Here is a 19258-nt window from a genome sequence, read left to right on the forward strand (position 1 = left end):
TGTCAGGAAATAAGAAAGATCGTAAACATTAGCTTCTCCGATAGTGCTAAGGCGGTTTCCACTGTGCGTATTAATGCGTATCAGGGTACACTTGGTGCTTGAACTATTAAAACAGTCAGCGATAGGCATTTTTAGACGGAAGAGGGTCTCAAGTATTTGTGAATTCTAGCTATTTGTGCGAATACCACGGTTCCTCTTTGTTTGGTTTCAGATATTGAAAAGTAACACCTAATCTGAGACAGACCAAGACTGAAGTGGGCTTCTACTGCATTAACTAGTTAAACCAATTGAATATCTCAAGAAGAGTATCTACTGCAAGTAGGAAGGGAACACTATAGAAAAACCTCACTTAGTTTGCTGTAGTCTAAAATGAAAACCCTTACCAGATGCTTTGGTTTTGTCAGAACACCGTTAAACAGGCCTCGTCTTTTACATTACCTTTGCTTGGAAATTCATCAATAAAACGTTGGGCAAAATAAACCACGCAGCTTATGATGACTATTAACACATTTAAGTCTTTATCTAAATCTGGCAGGTGTTTAACATCCCCCAAGGTATTTATTTTCCCTGCAAACAGACTCATTGTTCAACTGATTTTTTTTTTTCCACAGTCAGAAATAGCGGTGGAGGTTGTTAGTCCAGATTCCAGTCATATGGGATCCATTTGGCACTTCCTGCCCTGTAAGGATGCAGCCCATTGGTACTTGTTCACACAAAGTCCCAACTGTTCCCAGAGCTATCTGGAAAAAAACATTTTTAAAAATCACCAGAGGATACTGATATGCACTCAGTAATTTGATGCAGACCAGACTGTAAAAAAAAAGACTAAAATAGCAGAATTGTGTAAAGAGTCAGCAGAGTTTGCCCGTTTTCCATATAGGTACAGTTTGACAAAACATAAGCTATAACTTTGTGAGTCTGCTTTTCTTTTACCCCACTAAAACAAATTAATCTCACATTGAAACTGTTTTAGAAATTGGTGAGAATAAATAATTCTGTTTTCCTCCATCTCTTTTAGCTCTTTGCATGATCGTATATACAGTACATACACGCACACACATAACCTTAGCTTTGCGCGCGTGTGCACTAAAGGAAATGACACACTAAGGAACGCCCTCTTTAGGGCATAGCTTAGATAGAGGCCAACAAAGAGAACTACAAACTGTTGTTAGATGCCATTTTGCTCCATTAGCCCATAAGAATAGCATGAACAAATGGACCAGCGTTGTATTTTAGTCTTAAAAAATGGAAGTCATGAATTCAGCTCACTCTTCTTCAACCTCATACATTAAGAACCTAAATGGAGAAAGGATAATTTTCCACAGAATCCGTTGTTTAACTGCGACTGAAACTGTACTTATACTTGAACTCTACCTGTGCGCTTTGGTCAAATTAGATTAATTTTTACAATAACAAACACTCCAGCCGGGTTTGAAATAAAGAATGAACATATTGAAGGAACCTCAAGCTCACTGTTAAGCATAGTAGAGGATGTGTGATGCTGTGTGCGTTTATCTTTCAGAGTGGAAACAACAAATTTGATGCCGTCTCATTGGTAAAATAAGGTCATATGAAGTACTTACAGTATCAACAATTTAAAAAACTTTGAAAAGAACTATCAAGTTTTATAAATATATCTATAGTTTATTTTTGGTAAAAATTTAGGAAAACACATTAACATGGGTCTTAAGGAAGCCCATAGTGCCCTGCAGTTTGACTGCAGTGCTTGCACCAATGACTCATTTTCTTTATACCCATCTGAATATTGGTATAAGATTTGATTACGGTTGTTATTCATTATTTTGTAATTTGTCAATCTGCAGAATAAATGTAACCTTTTTTTATTAAACTAGTTTTTCAGAGATGTTTTATGGAGATATGCCTGTGAACCGACCGTGTAGGCACACACGCTGATGGCAGTGTCATTCTGTTCCTCTTTGATAACGCTTCAGGCTAAAGTCTGAAATTGGACTGCATCTACAGATATTCTAAACTTCCAAATAAAAGCATCAAGTCTTAAAAGTTGAGTGCAGCCAGAGCTACTTAATCAAATATTACACAAAAAGTACTTATATTTATACTTGTGTAAATAAAATAATACTGTTGCATTAGCTCTTTAAAATTGATACACATCAGCCTCAACGCTGTAATGACTCTAGATTTTCGAAGAGTTTCAAACGCTCGCTTCAGATTCAGAATTAAGTGACAGCCGGATACATTTTTGTCTCCTACAGGTAAAATTTGGACAGGTCTTCTACATGCACGACAGCAGCGAGACCATGGAGGACAGTTTTACACTCTCTGCCTCGTCGTACGAGATTGAGCGCCGCAGCCTCCCTGTCACCATCTCAGTCACCATCATACCGGTGAACGATGAGCCGCCAATGGTGACACGCAACACCGGCCTGGAGGTAAGGCTTCTCTCTTTGACAGTGCGTTGGCAACACTTTAGGGTAAATGAGGTGCAGACACGCTGGATGAGTAACTGGTGATAACATAGAGAACACAAAGCCGGTTTTCTCTCGACTTATTATATGGTTTTACCATGGATGTAGAGGTTTCCCCAATGTATTATATTATGATACACACTTGATATCAGCTTGTGCATGCTGGACTGCAAGACTGTTGATAAATCTGTCTGGTTTAATGCATTGCCCAAACCATAAGAAACACAAAAAGGAGCAGAAAATGAATGGCCTCATAAGAATTTATGAGGTTCTGAACTGCAGAAAGGAAGTCGGTTTATAACTACGTGTTAGTGCTTTAAGCTTTAATGTTGATTTAGCGCGTCAAAAGCTTGGGCTTTCCACAACAAGATAATTGGAGCCATTGTGAAAGTGTTAAACTGGAATGAATCTGTGATCTAAGGTCTACTTTTTGAACATTGATTATCTAAGAATAACTTAATTAAACTTAATCTGTTGACATCCATCCCATCATAAATCTCAATTTACACCAAGGTCTTAAGAAAACTTGCCTTCTGTATAATATTACCACTTTTTGTGCTCTTTATAGAGAAATGCTAAGAAGCCAATAGTAGCAAGGTTGCTAGCTCAGCTAGCTAAGCTGCTATTTGTAGCTCTTCAGCTTATTTTCACATAATTACCTCCTTCGGATCTTTGCCAATATATGACAGGTAATGTCTGTCTGAATGTACAGTTGGCATGCTAGCAATCAAACCTCCAGAGCTACAGATACCAGGATAGCTAGCCGAGCTAACAACTCTGATAATATTGGCTTTTTTGCATAACTTTGTAAACAGCACAAAAAGTGGTAATGAACAGTAATCAATTCACACAGAGGTTTTAAGAAAACCTGGTAGTATTACAACTTTTTGTACTCATTATGCTAAAATGCCAACATTAGCTGGGTTATTAGCTCAGCTAGCTAGCTAGCCTGCTATTTGTAACTGGAGTTAAATCCCTTTTATCATGCCAACTGTACATTCAAACAGATATTAAATATTATATAATGGTGAATAGCCTAAAAGCAGAAAGATTAAGATAAACTTAGTTATTTCAAAAAGAAATTCAAGAACTTACAAGAACGAAGGTTCTGTGAATCCAAAATAATATAGTATGACAGGAATACATAGAAACGTGTTGGTGGAGACTCCAGGATGATCTGAAATTGATTATTGAATGCTAGACAGGTGAGTTAATGAGCAGATGGGAGACAGCTTGGAGAGCAGGCAGCTGAGACTCTGAGGGAAGCTGCTGGGACGGGGAACACAGAGAGAATCAGAAGTAAACAATAGAGATAAAAACATAGGAGTACACAGAGATGTATGTACTGAAGATTGTGAACAAAGAGGTAACGAAAAAACAGAAAGTCTTTACTGAGGAACAACTCCAACTCAGAGAGGAATAGAAATACATTGTATAGAAATACAAGTACTAAAGTAAGCTACAAGAAATTCTAAACCAAAGGACTTAAGTGAATATTAAAAACAAGTTGACAAATCCCAAAATAAACCAAAAGTCCTAAAGCTCATGGCAGAATCTCCTCCTCAAAGTTGCAGTGTTATTTTTACAAAAATATGTTGTGACAGTAAGTTATGAGACATATAATCTGTGAAAAGATGGATTTCTTCCCCCTCCTCCATGAGGCACTACTGCTGGCTGAATAAATGCACCACTACCAACCAACCAGAGTCAGGAGGAGACGTCTTGGCAGTGTCAATCAATGCTGCTCAATGTGCTAATGGTGGGGAAACATCTTACTGCTGGAAACATTGGCTCAAAGTTAATGTTATTGCAACTTTTAGCCAAAGACTTTTAGAATTTGGTGTAATGTTGAGCAAAAGTAACACTGAAGTTTACGGTAATCGTTGACCATTCTCAGATTGGTTCCTCTTATCTAATTATTCATCCCGTCCTACATATATAACATACAGTATGTAAGCTTTTTTTTCTTCTTGCAAAACAGGTTCAAACGGGGAAAAGTCTGAAAAAGGAAAACAGTCCAATCTAAGTAAATCTTATATATATCAAACCTCAACTTAACCAAAGTTTAACTTTCTTACTTCTTTGGGAAAAAAAGGCGATGAATCTAGTAGATGTTTATTTTGAAGTTCTTATTGCATTCTGGAAGTTCGTTAGACTTAATTGCATTTTCAAGTATTCTGTACGTTTTGTCATCCATTGCATTTGTTGTTATTGTGGCCAAAAGCTCAGGAAGCCCAATTAATCTTTAATTTGAGTCAGTCGAGTCGTAGAAGTTTCTGAGGTTCAGTCGGGTCAACTCTACCGTTAAAGGACTCGGGCTGTAGGAGGAGGGCGGGTGTGTGTGTATGTGTGTGTGTGTGTGGGGGGAGGTGAAGGCGGCAGTAAGCAGCTCACAAAACTGGAAACTAACTGTGTCATTCAGCCCTCCCTGCTCTCCCTGCGGCTCCCCCGTCTCCCTGGCAACCCGTATTTTTGGAAAACCCAAGATGGTCGACGAGACCGCTGCTTTCTGGCAGAGCGGAGTGCGGCATCCAATCCCTGCGACTCCTCTGCTGCGGCGGCAGAATGTAACATAATAACATATGGAGACGTGTAACCCACACACAGCCGGGGCCGGTCCCAGCTGCCACTGTGCTGATTTAAAGCAGGAAGTGTGTGCATCTGTATATGTGTGTGTGTGTGTGAGCAACCTCTGCAGCAGATGATCAGATGTGATGACTTACATGGTCTCCTCAAGCTCAGTTGGTCTTAATAAAATGTTTTTCCACTTATGAATTTAATATGAATTTTGAATATTTTTATTTTTCACGCTCATAAACATTAGAATACTCCTGATTTGAACCTGAAATCAAAATGAAAATATCACTGCTGTCTTCTTCATAGTCCTGGCAGACACTATCATTTTCTCACTCCTAGAACCCGAGCCCTGCTCCTGAACCAGTCGAGATTTCAGTTGTTACAGCTTCATATCCCCAGAGACTCTAACTGAAAGAAAAGGAAAAAAGCAATACTGTCCTGTTGAGTCACCTGCAAACTAAGTCATTTGTCTGTGGCTGCTACTTCATTAGTGCCTCAATATGAAATCTCAGCCATTGTGTTCAATCAAATTGAATTTGCAATCTATCCTCTTTAGTTGCTAAATGCATTGATTGTTATATAAACCATCAATTTGTGGGGCCATTTTTGGAATACCTGCCCTAGATTGTGTGGGCAGAGAGTGTGGCAATGTAGCCATCTAGTGGAATATGTAGGGAACTGCACTACAGAAACATATGAGGCAGTAAATAAAATAATCTTGAACTAGCACCAACAGTGCTGGACATTATGGCCACTTAGAGATGAGACTAATCATCTCTTGAACATGGCACCTGTCAGTGGGTGGGAAATATTGGACAATTGAAAAAATGGACAAGCTTAAGGGTTTGACTGGGTCAGATAATCCCCAAAACAAAAACCCTTGTGGGGATTGTAGATAGTATCTATCGAATATGGCTAAAGTAAGGATGAGCAGTAAACTGGTGATAACGTCATGCTTTTGGAAGATGGTAGGGTATTGCAGCTTACCTTTGTGGTTTAACCCAAGAAATTACTTATTGTGGGTAACTCCCATAGCCACATACCAATCAAGAGTGCCCATTCTGATATCTAATCATCCCTAAAGGTGATGGCAATGGAAACATGAAAATCAGAAATAGAGAGGTGAAAGTTGGCTTGGCTTGATGAATCTTGGGAATCACATTAATTGCCAACAGCATGTGTGTTTCTTATTCAGAGTAGACTAGAATCAGAAGACCTGAGAGAAGCAATAGCAGATCTTTAATCTATTGTGGTGCCAAGTCAAGCAGTGATTTATAAAGTATATTCTCTGAGCTACGGGGAGTCAATGTAAGGACTTTAGAACTTGGGTGATGTGCTCCGTTCCTGGTTTAAGTGAGAATGCGATCAGCATCGTTCTGGATCAGAATGAATAGATTTTTTTTAGGCAGGCCTGTGAAGACTGTTGCAGTAATCAGTGCGTCTCTAGGTCTTGCTGAGACATCAGTCCTTTAATCCTGGAAATGTTCTTCAGGTGATAGAAGGCCAACTTCGTAACTGTCTTTATGTGACTCTGAAGGTTCAGGTCAGAGTTCATTACTGCACCCAGATTTTGCACCTGATCACTAGTTTCTAGCTGTAATAACTGACTCTCGATCAGAACATGTTGGTATCTAATGTCCTTTATATTGGTTTTAACCTTCAAAAAAACCATCTGGGACTCTTTTTGCTTCATTGCACTAAAGAATCTTAAGTTTGCCATAAAGATTTTTTTTCACTGTCATTCTTCCTGGTGATCTCATATTGGCTTGCCTTGAGCTGCTTAATCTTGCTTCCTGCTGCATCAGTATAGAAAAGCTATGTTTCTTCTACTAGATATGAATTTGCTAGACATTCTCTATAGATGGCCCACCTGGTCAAGGTTCTTGAAATGCATTAGCTTCTTCCTCTTTAAGGCTCATGACTTTCTAGGAAATTGATTATAACACATAATTCTCCACATTAGTATTACATATTCCGCATTGCCTGGAGCTTTTTCCTAAAGCCGTATGAGCAGCAGCAACTACGTAAGCAGACTTGGATGAATGATGAATGATGAATTATGATGAATGTCTGGGTATGGTAACATAAGTATTTTTCTCCTGGTTGGTAAAGCTGAGAGACTTGCCAGGTGGGTGCTATTATCAGTTGAGTCATCTCTGCATACCGCACCATATCTGGAGTTACTTAAGGAGCTATCTCTCTCTCTTTTGAAGATTTCTGTGAGCAGACGGATAAAGTACAGGAGTGCATTGAGCAGCTGTCTCGTCAAGAGATGGTGGGTGTTCTGCTGGAAGGCAAACAGAACTATTTCCACTCTTTCTCACAAAGAGCGAAATTGGCTCAGATTGTTTGGGTTAGTCTCCATTTACCTGCCGTCTTTGTGGCCTAGGAAATAAGAAATAACTACCAGGCTGTGCATTTGTGGACTTAGGAAGAAAACATCAGTCCTTTGCAGATGGACTGCAATATAGAGACCCTCAATGGCGCGGTATTACTGGATTACTGGATCCATCAAGCACTTCAAAGCTTGATGGAAACATGCAAAAGCAATGACACCCGCTTAACTTTTTTCATATTCTGTCAAACATCTTCAGTGTATTTTATTGAGATGTTTTGTAAGAGACTAAGACAAACTAGTGTGTAAATAATTGTGAAGTGGAACATGATGCAAAAGTATTTTTCAAAAATTTTTCGTACAACAATCCGAAGGGGTATAGTGCACATTTATATTCAACCCCTGTAACTCCGATGTTAATTAGTAATTATGTTAATTAGTAAGTACTACAGATATAATATGGTCTTGAGAAGGTCACATAGGTAAATTATGTCAGAGAAAGAGAATGCTGTTGAGAGAACAGCATTACGAAGACCAAGGAACACAGCAGAAAGAAACAAGGGAGAAAGTTTTAGAGAAGAGTTAGCATTGTTAGGCTACAAAACAGCTGTATTGTTCAATTAATGATCAAAACAATGTATAAGTCAACTGCATCCAAAAGTCCACACTCAATGGAAGAGTGGCAAGAGGAAGCTCAGTGTTTAAAAAAGCAGTAAGACATCTGGTTTTCCACCCAGAAACATGCTAAACTGGTCACACGAGAGCAAATCTGGTTGCAATGTGACAAAAATGTAAAAAATTAAAATAAAATAAATAAATCTCTGGTGCATACAGCATAAATTTGTTCTCTGCCTTGGAAGTTATAAGCAAATTAGAATATTCAAAGCTATTAATTTCAACGGTCTGGCCTTTAACGGCACTTAGAAACGGTTTCAAATCAGTCTCACGTGTAGCCATGTGGGTCAGATCCCAGGATGACGTACGTGTTTGAGACATTTCAACTCTTTAAACTCCGTCAGGGGTCCCTAACAAGACAGGCTGACTCACCTCTACCTCGGAGGTTCAGAAATCCATCTCTGTTGGTCCTAATAAATAATATCCCCTCATGTGTTACGGCAGGCTGGGGAGCTAATAACTTTTATTGGCAGCTATATATCAAGAACATTAAGAAAAACTTACAGGTCAGTGCAAAGAGAATGGAAGAACTTTGGCTCAAGAACATCTCTGTGTTTCTATGGTCCAAATGCAAAGATAAAACTACTCCCTTATAAATCTAAATGTTGCTGTTGAACGTAATTCTGACTATTGTGGTAATTCACTGCAACAATGCAGAAAAAGTTAACGAGTACAGCTGCAGCCTTTCTTGGACTGAACAACGGAGCAGTTGATTTCCCTTCCACTCAAAGCGCACTTGTCTTTAAACTCGTGGTCGGTTTTGAAAGTTGTCATTAGAGCGGAACAAAGACACAATCTCACAGTTAAAGAGAGAAAAAAAAGAAAGAAAAAAGCCCAGAGTGTGTGATGATGGATCACGGCTTTGAACTGTTGATGCAAGTGTGTCGTCGTGATGGAGCTTTGATGGAGTGTGAAACTGAACAGGATGTTTTACGCAGTGGACTGTAAGGCAACTAAATTATACACTTCATAACACATTTGTTACATTTGAGTCTGAAATACTGTATCAGAGATGGCATAAAGGGGTTTGGAAAAGAAAACATTTCTGTGGCTTGACAACTGGTCTGGGCTGCAAAGATTAAACTCACAAAGTGAAAGAATGAAGATGTAGCCCAGCAACGCTGTCATACAGAGTCAAGCAGTCCTCGATAAGGCTAAAATACGTAAAATAATCCACCAGTGGACCATGTATTTGATCAAAATTAAGAAATTATTGACTTAAAACAAGTTCCTATACCTTGCTTAAAAGTTACAGAGGTACTTGCACTAAAATACTGACCAAAAGTACTTGGTAAGATTTGTATTTTTTGAAGCTCATAATTATAATATAATGAAACCGAGACGTTTCTTAATGTCTAAATTTATTTTGAAAGTTGATCAGAGCATCTGAAATCTTTCAATTAAAACTCCATGACTTTGTCGCATGGGACACAAATAAAATATTCAAAATCAGAAATACAAGAGAATGTGCCATTAAAGAAAGATGGATATAACAAACACTTACTAATTGCCTAAACTAGGCTTTATATACAGTCAAAGCAAAACTTTGAGCTTAAAACCACTACTGCTGGGACAAAGCAGGCTGGATGAGGACTTAGTTAAATCTTACCAGACTCCATAAAAATAATATTTTTCAGGCTTCTGTACACATCTTTAGTACAGGTGTATTAGTAAATGGAACTGCAAAAAACACATATTGTTGTAAAACTTTTGACATTACAGAAGCATTTTGTTACACAAGAAACTCCTTCAATCTCTTTGTTTTTTGTTTTACTTTGTTTCTTCTAGACCACACTGAAACATCCCACGAGGTGTGGTTGTTTTACTGTTACGACTTTTCTCTTTTAAACGAGAACATATTTTGTTTTCAATGAGATCTAAATCGCAACAAACTATCTTGTTATAATGAGAAACGTTCTCGTTTTAATGAGATGCTGCTCCTGAATTTATCTCCTACCTTTGGCAGTTAAATGCTTCCATAGAAAACAAGCATTCAATATCCCAGAAAGAATTAGTTAGCTTCTTCTCTTAGTGTTCACTGTGATAAAAATGCCAAGTCAGGAAATTTATTAGCATTTGCTCATTCTCAGTGTCAAAATTAAGTAATGTTAGCCATACGAGCTAACAACAATGTAGCAATAAAAGTCAATAACAATCTAATGTATTTTCTTATCTATTCAAACATTGTAACAAGACTTTCAGTAGAACAAGTTACAAAGTTGTCTGTGGGATTGATTTAATGGGGAACAAAATAAACAGTTTTAGCAATATTGTATTTTGAGGTCATTTTGCCAAGACACTTTAAGCAAAACCTTTGAATTCACTGTTACGTTTTGTTATTTTTTTTGGACCCGAAAGTTCTAGAAATTCTAATAGCAAAGCAGATGGAACACATCGTAGACATTTAGCTAGCCAGTTAGCATGCTAATATTAGCCTTCAGCTCAAACAGCAGTAATATAGAGCATCTAGCTCTATATTAGCTCTATATAAACTGTGTGCCAACTCACCGTTTTTACAGTTTCTATGAATGAACTTAAAAGTGAAGTTTGCACTTGGCTGAAATAAACAACGGCTGAAGTGAATTTAAAAACCAGCTATCCCTTGAAGTACTCAGATCCAAAGAATGCTAATGTTGGCATTCTCGCTTCTTTTACTTCATTTACTTTAGTGAAAACCTGGGTACATTACAACTATATTACAAAACCTATCACTGTATATATACTGTATTTTTAAAAGTTGCATTTATATAGCAGGTTATTTAAAAGTCTATTATTTCAGTAACTCAGCTCACTGAGGGAGCAATATTATATAGATTACACGCTGTTTTCAAGTCTTTATTTACATTATGATAATATTTCCTCTTCCAGCTCATAAAAAAAGATATCTGATTGATGGGAAGATTAGAAAACTATACTAAACTCCCCCCCCAAAAAAACAAAAAAAAGGTGGGTTTAATTAAAAGTCTTTTTAATCCCTGCTTAACCCTATAAAGCCCACACCATGAAATAACTGACAGAAAATTCCAATTCTTTGAAACTGGAGCCTTTATTGGTCCCTCTGAACAAACAAACAAAAAAATTTTAAAATATCATTTTCCATATATGAGTTTCATTTTGTATCATATTTGATACATCGGGTCACAATGCTCAAAGATTATTTTTTCTTGAACAAACAAAAACATAATAAAACACAAATAACTCAGATAAATTGTTAATTCTAAACATAAAAAGTGCTACAACAATGCAGCAATAACAAATCCACCAATGGAACTGGCAGGGTGGCAGTCTTGAGAACATAACATTTCAATTATTTTCTAGACATATTGTGGCTCACAACCTTTTTATTTTCCATTATGATAAGCTTGGAAACAGTTTCTGTCCTTGTTCAGACAAAGATGCACTCTGCATTTCTTACAGAACACATGGGCAAAGTGGCCCACACAGTGCTTGCATCTCTGTCGGGTTTCCCATGTTGGGAAATGATTGAGGCCATCCTTTCTCACATCAGGGGGCAACTCAGTGGTTTTCCTCCTCCTAGGAGGGGTTGGCGTTGCTTCCGGAGAGGACAAAGGTCTGCCACACTTTTTGACCTTTCGTGCACTTGTGAGGGCAGTGGCAACAGAGGCCTGAAACCTTCGCAGGGGCAGGTGTTTCTGCCTGGGATGCAGTTTCTCCAGATTTCTTCTGTAGCGGATCCATGCATTGATTACTGCCACTGTGATGGTGTGCCACCAAATGTAGATGTACCATCTTCGGGATCTGAAGCTGAACTTGTACAGTGCAGAAAGCATATCAAGAAGGTCAATGCCTCCCATGAACCTGTTGTAAGTGTCAACAATGGCCGGTCTGGGAACCATTATGTGGGTTTTGGCTTTTCAATCCCAACGCTTCACACTGCCCAGTGGTTCAACACCAACAAAAGAAGAGAGCAGGTTCACAGCTTTGTTGTCATACCATCTCACAACGATGTTGTTTTCTTGGTTTACTCTGAAATCCAGTGACCCTCTTCCGTTTTTCTTCAGTTCTTTCTCATCCATCAGTTGGCAATTCTTCACCCTGTTCATTCGGACTGTGCCTATGTAGTAGATTCCTCTTTGTTTCAAGTGCTCTACCAATGGAACTGACGTAAAGAAATTGTCAGCAAAAACTTTGTGATTCTTTCCTGCTGGAAGGGTTGAGGTCATTTTCAGGACAACATCTCCTGTAGCACCAACATCAGATTTCTCTTGGTCAAGATTTCCTCCCCTTTGGCACACATCAAAGTCATATAGATAGCCACTTTGCCCACCACATCCCCACATCTTGAACCCCCACTTGTGAGGTTTTCCTGGCATGTAGCACTGTAGATGTGATTTTCCTTTGAAAGGCACCATGATTTTGTCAACAGCGTGACATTCTTCAGGTGGTCATCATCGCCGCTATCTGGGTGTTCCTCAATCCTTGCAGGAGTCCATTCCTCATCCTCATCCTCATCCTCCCCTAGCTGCTCAATGTCACTTGAATTCCCATCCATAATCATATTCAGAATTTCTTCAACAGTGTATGTCTTTGCCATCTAAAAAAACACACAGGCACAAAAAACAGAGTGTTTATTTTATCTTTGAATTGGTCAGTTTTCAATGAAAATAAGCAAAAGGTGCAAGTTGCATATCTATTTTTAAGCTATAAAGGTACCAAATTATGAACATGCAAACATGTCATTAGTTTATATGAAAAAAGACTGTACATTGCTTGAAATACATGTAAAATACATGAAGTACAATAAAAGACAATTGACTGATTTTTCGAGTTAACTGACCCACTGTATCAAATTTGATACATCACTTTTCAACACGGTTTTACAAAAAAATTATGATAAAATACTAAGTAATTTTACATTGCATCAACTCAGTAAGTGTTCCTATTGATAGTTCACCCCAAAACAATTTTTTTTTTCTTACCTTAACCTTCTAAAATTGGCAAAGTTTTCCTGCTGAAAACGCATGTGTCCCAGTCCTTTGCCATGGCAGTCTTGTAGTATCAGTGGAAAGGCCTCTGGCGAGAAAGTTACTACCCCCTGTTGGATTATCAGTGCACTACATGTGTCTAATTGTATACATCGGGTTTTTTAGGGAAAAAAATGTCACACTGCTCATTTGGAGGTCTCAAAAACTCATGTATCACATATGATACGTTTGGCGTTATAGGGTTAAAGGCTTTTTATCTTCAACTCTTAATCTGACAAACCGACATCATCAGAGCATGTATTGTAATTTTCTAAATATGACTTTGTATAAATACAGGGTTTGACTTCCTTTTGTTCAACCCAACCCTGTCTCTGTGTAATCTTGTTTCTAAGCGTTAAAAGGTTCAGTACAGCACATCCACTCATTAAAAAGAGATAAATGAACATATTGGACAACTCGTTACAATTGTTTATTGGTGTTGTACAGCTGAGTCTCGGTGAGCAGCACTGATAAAGCGTCTGAGGTATCTTTTCTGCTTTTTTGCCAGAAGGTTCGTACTCCTTTTCCAGAGTCTGAAGGCAAAAGAGGAGACTTCATAGATCGATAGAAAACTCTTATTGCGGGGCAACCTCAGCTCGCTCTCCCAACTGATCCCGCCTATTTAAGAATGCCTTTCGCGGGATCTGGCCCATTTCTTTCAATTAATGCTCCTTTCAGCCAGCCAACCATTAGAAGTCCATTACAGACCCTCCACCCTGGGAGAATCGTTCAGCCTGCAACACTGCGCCGTCTTCTGATAACAGGAGCGTCTGGGCTCTGCAGTGGAAACATAATTAACCTTTTTAATTGTTTCTGTTGAGGCGGCTACGGACTGAGCTGCATTCTTGTTTGTGTATTTAAAGTTGTTGTTGCTTTTTTTCCCTTGTAAATATGCACCAATGAGAGATTCTGGGCTGATTTCCGATGTTCGGTTTGTGTAAAACTTTGCCCCATCAAACATGATTGTAGTGACTGACGATTTATTCATGGAAAAGGCAAAATTGCTAGCCTTCCGACGAGTATTAATTATTTTTATTGGGATCAGAAATCACATTCCTATGGAGCATCGGGGAATTTCTTCTTTTGCGTTACCTAGCAAAAGTACAACGCAGTATTAAGGCTACCCTAAGAAAAATAAAAAATAAAAAAAACGTGTTAAAATCATGAAAATAAAGTTGAAACAATGTCAGAATAAAGTCACAACAATGAGAATAAAGTCATAATATTTTGAGAATAAAGTCAAGAGTAAAGTCGTAATATTACCAGAAGGCCGTCATAATAATATGAGAATATTTCGAGAATAAAGTCGTAATGTCGAGACTTTGCTAGGGGTCCCACCATGTAACATGGACCAGGTTTTTAAATCAGATTTTTACATCAATATTAGTATGACGATCTGATTTGCAGCCTCACGGTCTCCTGTCTGTCACCTTTCTGCCTAGGTACACGGATCTCCTGAGTAATCATCTGCGATGTCTTATTCATCTCTGCGTGACTCCGCTTGTCTTTGACATTTCCCAGGTTCTTCCCGGCGAGCAAGTCGCCATCACTGCCAATGTGCTGAGCACAGAGGACGCCGATACCCCCGCGGAGGAGCTGGTTTACCACGTAGAAATGCCAACCAACGGGCTGATGACATTAAAACAGGAGCCGGGGCAGAGCATTCAGAATTTCTCCCAGGCTCAACTAAACAGAGGGGAGATCATCTTCACCCACGAGGGTTAGGGGCTAGTTTTCTTTATTAAATGAACTTCATGTGCTCCCAGTTCTCTCTTTAATTTGCTTGAATGCATGCTTACCTGCGCCATCACAAAGTCCCTGGGACAGATCGATGCACCTTTTAGCATACACTGAGGCTACACTGTGAACCCTTGATCATCACTTTTCCACACTTTACTGTGATATATAAATGTTTTTGGGGTTGTTTTTGCTCGTCAAGGTTACAGAGCTTTAGCAAACCTTTAATTACATCCTGCTTTTACGACGTAACAAATGTAATGTTTAAAAGAGAGAGGAAAAAAGCCATACTTCTCTCTCCTCCTGCAGGTGAAGAATCCGGTGAGTTCAGCTTCACGGTGACAGATGGAGAGCACACGTCTCCTCTCTATCGATTTGTCATCAAGGCCAGGCCTCACATCATCACCTTGGAAACAGGGGAGGAACTCATGGTGTTCCCAGGTAAGGACAGCAGGAGGCTTCCAGATTTTCAGCGATGAGGTGACGAATGTTTGGTTTTGTGACTGAGCAGGCGGGCATGACGCAGAGCCAAGGATTCAGAACTTTTTGGGTGACGGCTGAATGAAAGGGAAGTAGTTGGAAGAGATGAGGATGAGTAGGAGCGATTTGCTGAATGAATGAATGCTACTTCGGTTAGTGAGCGTGATAATTTGGTGGGGTGGCCAGAGAGGTGCCAGTCAGTGAAGTTGTGGATTTTTGCGGTGCTCCTTTCATCGCAAGTAGCTCCTTTCAAGGTGCTTTGCAAAAATATCCGCATCCCCTGCATTTTTTCACATTTTCTCACATAATATGTTATATATTTTACTGAGAATTGGTGTGTTAGACTACCACGAAGAAGAGTAGAGTGGAGGGGCAAACTTCATATTCTACTTCTCACGGTTTTCTTTAAAAAAAAAAAAGAAAGAAAAAAATAGACACCAGTCCAGAAGAATGTGTCCCAGAACTGTTTAATTTTTTTTAAAAAGTACAAAAAGTTACTGTCTCTTTAAGCATTAAAGGGAAGACTATTTACAATTAGTGACAATAAAAGCTGTGCAACTTTAAAGTTGCACAAACACCAGTATGGATGTAAACATGGAGTTTATTGGGAGCAGTGATTGTTTTCAGGCTTTCATTTGCTATGTGCTACTCCATGTTTTTGCTTTTACTAATGTTGTGCTTCTCGATATTTAATGTTGTGACTAAAATATGATATGATGTGAAAAAGTTCTGAAAAGAGCTATAAGTAAATATTTTTGGAAGCAATGTCCTGCCAGACACTGACATCAGACACCAAACGTGTTGGGAATAAATCTCGTCAAACAGCACCACTTTATGGACACAAGTGGTAATTGCAGCGTGATGCACTTTAATTTGCTCAATATTTTACTAAATGCTCTTTAGGACAGATTCAGGTTTCAAGGAGCTGCTTTTAGCTATTATTAGCATCATTTACTTAGTTAGATGCTACTTTTGAAGTAACTACTCTTAAATAGTTATGGATTTTTTTTAAACAAATTTTAAAGTGCATACTTTATTTTTCATTTGGAAATTCAGAGTTCACACACATAAACTTATTTAATTACTTATATTAAAATTATTTTATTTAATTGTATTTATTTAATTAATTACTTGTTATTTTATGCAGCACGCATCTTATCCGTTGTCACATTTGCTTTAACTGAATTGAATGATATAATCGAAATATTCAATTGAAATATTTTTCAACCATGGATTATCAGGTGAAAGGAGGCTGTGGTGCACAAGAGACTACTTTCCACACAGACGTTTTTTTGTGTGTCTTTTCAGGAACACGACAGGTCATCAAGAATGCTAACCTTAAAGTTGGAACCAGCAAGGACGGGAATGAAGCGAGCTTCCTGCTCGTCCGCGCGCCTCGTTTGGGAAGGCTTATCCTGGCCAATGAGCGGAACCAGTTAGTAGAAACTAACTTGTTCTCACAGTCACAGGTAACTTTGAGTGATGTTTAGATTGTTTCTTAAAAGAGATTAAAGAAGAATTTCCTTTAACCGTCCCGCAGTCCGAAGAGACATACAATGACATGTTAGGGCCATTGTAGATAGAAAAAAAGAGAGTAAATTTATGCCAAGAAATTCTTAGACTGATCTCAGAAATCTTGAAAAAAAACATGGAAATTTCTGAGCTTGAAATGTTAATTTGCCGAGAAAAAAACTAAAAAATGTTCTTTAAATTTTTTTTTTAATTTTCCGAGTTTCAAAAGTTGAACATTTTTGATTCTCAAAGATTTCCAAGTTTTTTTCTGGAAATTTTCTGAGATAAATATCAAAATTCCTGAATTTTTTCCTCAGAGCTCAGAAATTTTGTTGTTTATTCTATAAAACCTCTGAAATTATTCCCAAAATTTCCGAGTTTTTTGGCATTAATTTAGTCCTTTTTTCTACCTTCAATGGCCCTAATATAAACACTCTTTTATAAGGTTTTGTGTGTGGTTTCGGGAACTGACGGGCTGACAGCACACCACTGTGTCCAACTATGACATCTGCTGCAGTCCTCCTAAGACTGCGGGAGGAGTCTTAGGACCAATCCAAACATTAATCTTGAACCTTAACATTTAAACAGTATAAATAGAATATCATCCAAACAAACAGTAAGAACAGGAGTGTGTATTTTATTCAAATGAAAGGCTTTTTTATGCACTAAGCAGCTGTATCTGTAATAGGCCCTCAGCCAAACGATTACAGGGCAGAATTAAACATCAGTAACACAGGTGATCACTATCTGGAGCATTTTTAAAACTACTTAAAGATATATTAGTAATTCAACTGATATATCTAAAAGTTTAACTTAGCATTGACTCAGCACATAGCAGGATTTCGTCAGACGTTTCTGTAGCATACTATCATTACCTACACCGAAGAAGAATTATTACTCCTTCACACATTTTTTTAAGGGTTTAAAGAGAGATTTCATTCAAGATCTGGACTGAAATATTCCTAGCAGGGGAACAGACAAGGTTGCCTTCACTTGACTACTTAATTTTAGCGAGCAGGAAAAGAACAATGTTTGTGTGACAAACTGTTTAATGCAATAGCAGCTAATAAAAATGCAATTTTTATATTCTCAAGAGCACAGTCTGCAGAATTATATATTTCAGTTCAATGTAACCGTGAAAGGCCTTTTCAAAGGTCAGAATGGGGTTTTTTTGTCAGAAAGGTCAGTTTTGTGAGTTTCCCAGTCCTATAAAATATAATCCTACAGTGATGCATAAAATGCAGGTGCAGCAAACTGCTACTTCTAATTCAAATAATGTGTACATTTTTGTTAGCTGAGATGATCAAAAATATTCTCTCCCAAACAAAATTTCTACCCCCTCTTTATTAAAATCCACATAATCCGTCTCCTTTGAAATTAAGCATTTGTAAATAGCTGGTAGCAACAAAACATTGTGTGTCTTTTATAAATTTAAAAGTACAAGTAATCCTGTTTCATCCTGCAATTAATTGATGAATATTTTTGCTTTAATGAAGGTTTGTCTTTTGGATATGTATTAACTCACTGCACCATGATGATTATGAAGTGCCAAAGCTGTCAGTATGTGGATAAAGTAGGTTCCTCATCTTGGCCAGCAGAGGACATGATTTAGCCTGACATTGTGATAATGGCATCAGATTCTCTCCCTTTGCAGATTTGATTTTACATGAGAACTGACTGCCTAATTTTGGTTTTACCTCAGTTGATTGTAGTCGATTAGAAGCGGGTTTGACAACACAAAAGTTCAAATTTCACAACCATATAGGTTGTGAAATTACACAGAAAGCACAGAAAGCTGTGCTGTAATGCTGCAGAAAATACCATAAATACCTCAAAATTAGCAAAAAGAGAGCGGCCGTCACAGGTTCGATTCCCGGCCCAGTGACCTTTGCTGCATGTCTTCGCCCTTCTCTTATTACCCACTTTCCTGTCAATTCACTATCAAATATAGGCAACTAGTGCCAACAAAACCTTTAACAAAAGACTGTTGACTATTAATACATGTAACTCAACACTAGCTATTCTGTTTTTCTCTTGATGCCCAGTTGGAGTCTGGAGCAGTCTACTATGAGCACCAGCTGCCCACCGAGCCTTTCTGGGTGGTGAGAGACTCTATGGAGTTCACTGTATCACCCCAGACTTCTGCAGACGTCCGCCACGCGCTGCCCATCACAGTCTCCTACTATGCTGCTCATAGCAACATTTCTTCTCAGATGTGGAGGAACAAAGGTAAAATAAAAGGTTGTTTTTTTTCAGTAGAAGTAACGTGGACATTTAACCTCTAAAAAAAAAAAAAAAAAACTTGATCTGCGATGGACTGGTGACCTGTCCAGGGTGTACCCTGTTTTTTGCCCGAAATGTCTCACTGGAGATAGGCACCAGCACATCTTCCAATCCCATTAGTGACAAGAGTGTAAGAAAATGAATGGATGGATGAAAAAACTTGATATATTGTGTAGTTTAAGCATGATTGAAATTAGAGTTGATCGATTATGTCTGAAACTAAGATT

At 38.3% G+C, this 19258-nt stretch overlaps 1 protein-coding gene across 1 annotated transcript in view; it reads left to right on the forward strand.

Annotated features, from left to right (window-relative positions):
* The window catches only part of cspg4 (chondroitin sulfate proteoglycan 4), a 93262-nt gene that overhangs the window by 69017 nt on the left and 4987 nt on the right, over window positions 1-19258 (forward strand). Inside the window, exons 6-10 of the mRNA XM_032545213.1 lie at window positions 2235-2411; window positions 14541-14739; window positions 15066-15197; window positions 16545-16705; window positions 18794-18977. Of these exons, the coding sequence (XP_032401104.1) occupies window positions 2235-2411; window positions 14541-14739; window positions 15066-15197; window positions 16545-16705; window positions 18794-18977 (853 nt within the window). The remainder of the gene's footprint in view (window positions 1-2234; window positions 2412-14540; window positions 14740-15065; window positions 15198-16544; window positions 16706-18793; window positions 18978-19258) is intronic.

The sequence above is a fragment of the Xiphophorus hellerii genome, chromosome 2 (genome assembly GCF_003331165.1).
Source record: "Xiphophorus hellerii strain 12219 chromosome 2, Xiphophorus_hellerii-4.1, whole genome shotgun sequence".
NCBI lineage: Eukaryota > Metazoa > Chordata > Actinopteri > Cyprinodontiformes > Poeciliidae > Xiphophorus > Xiphophorus hellerii.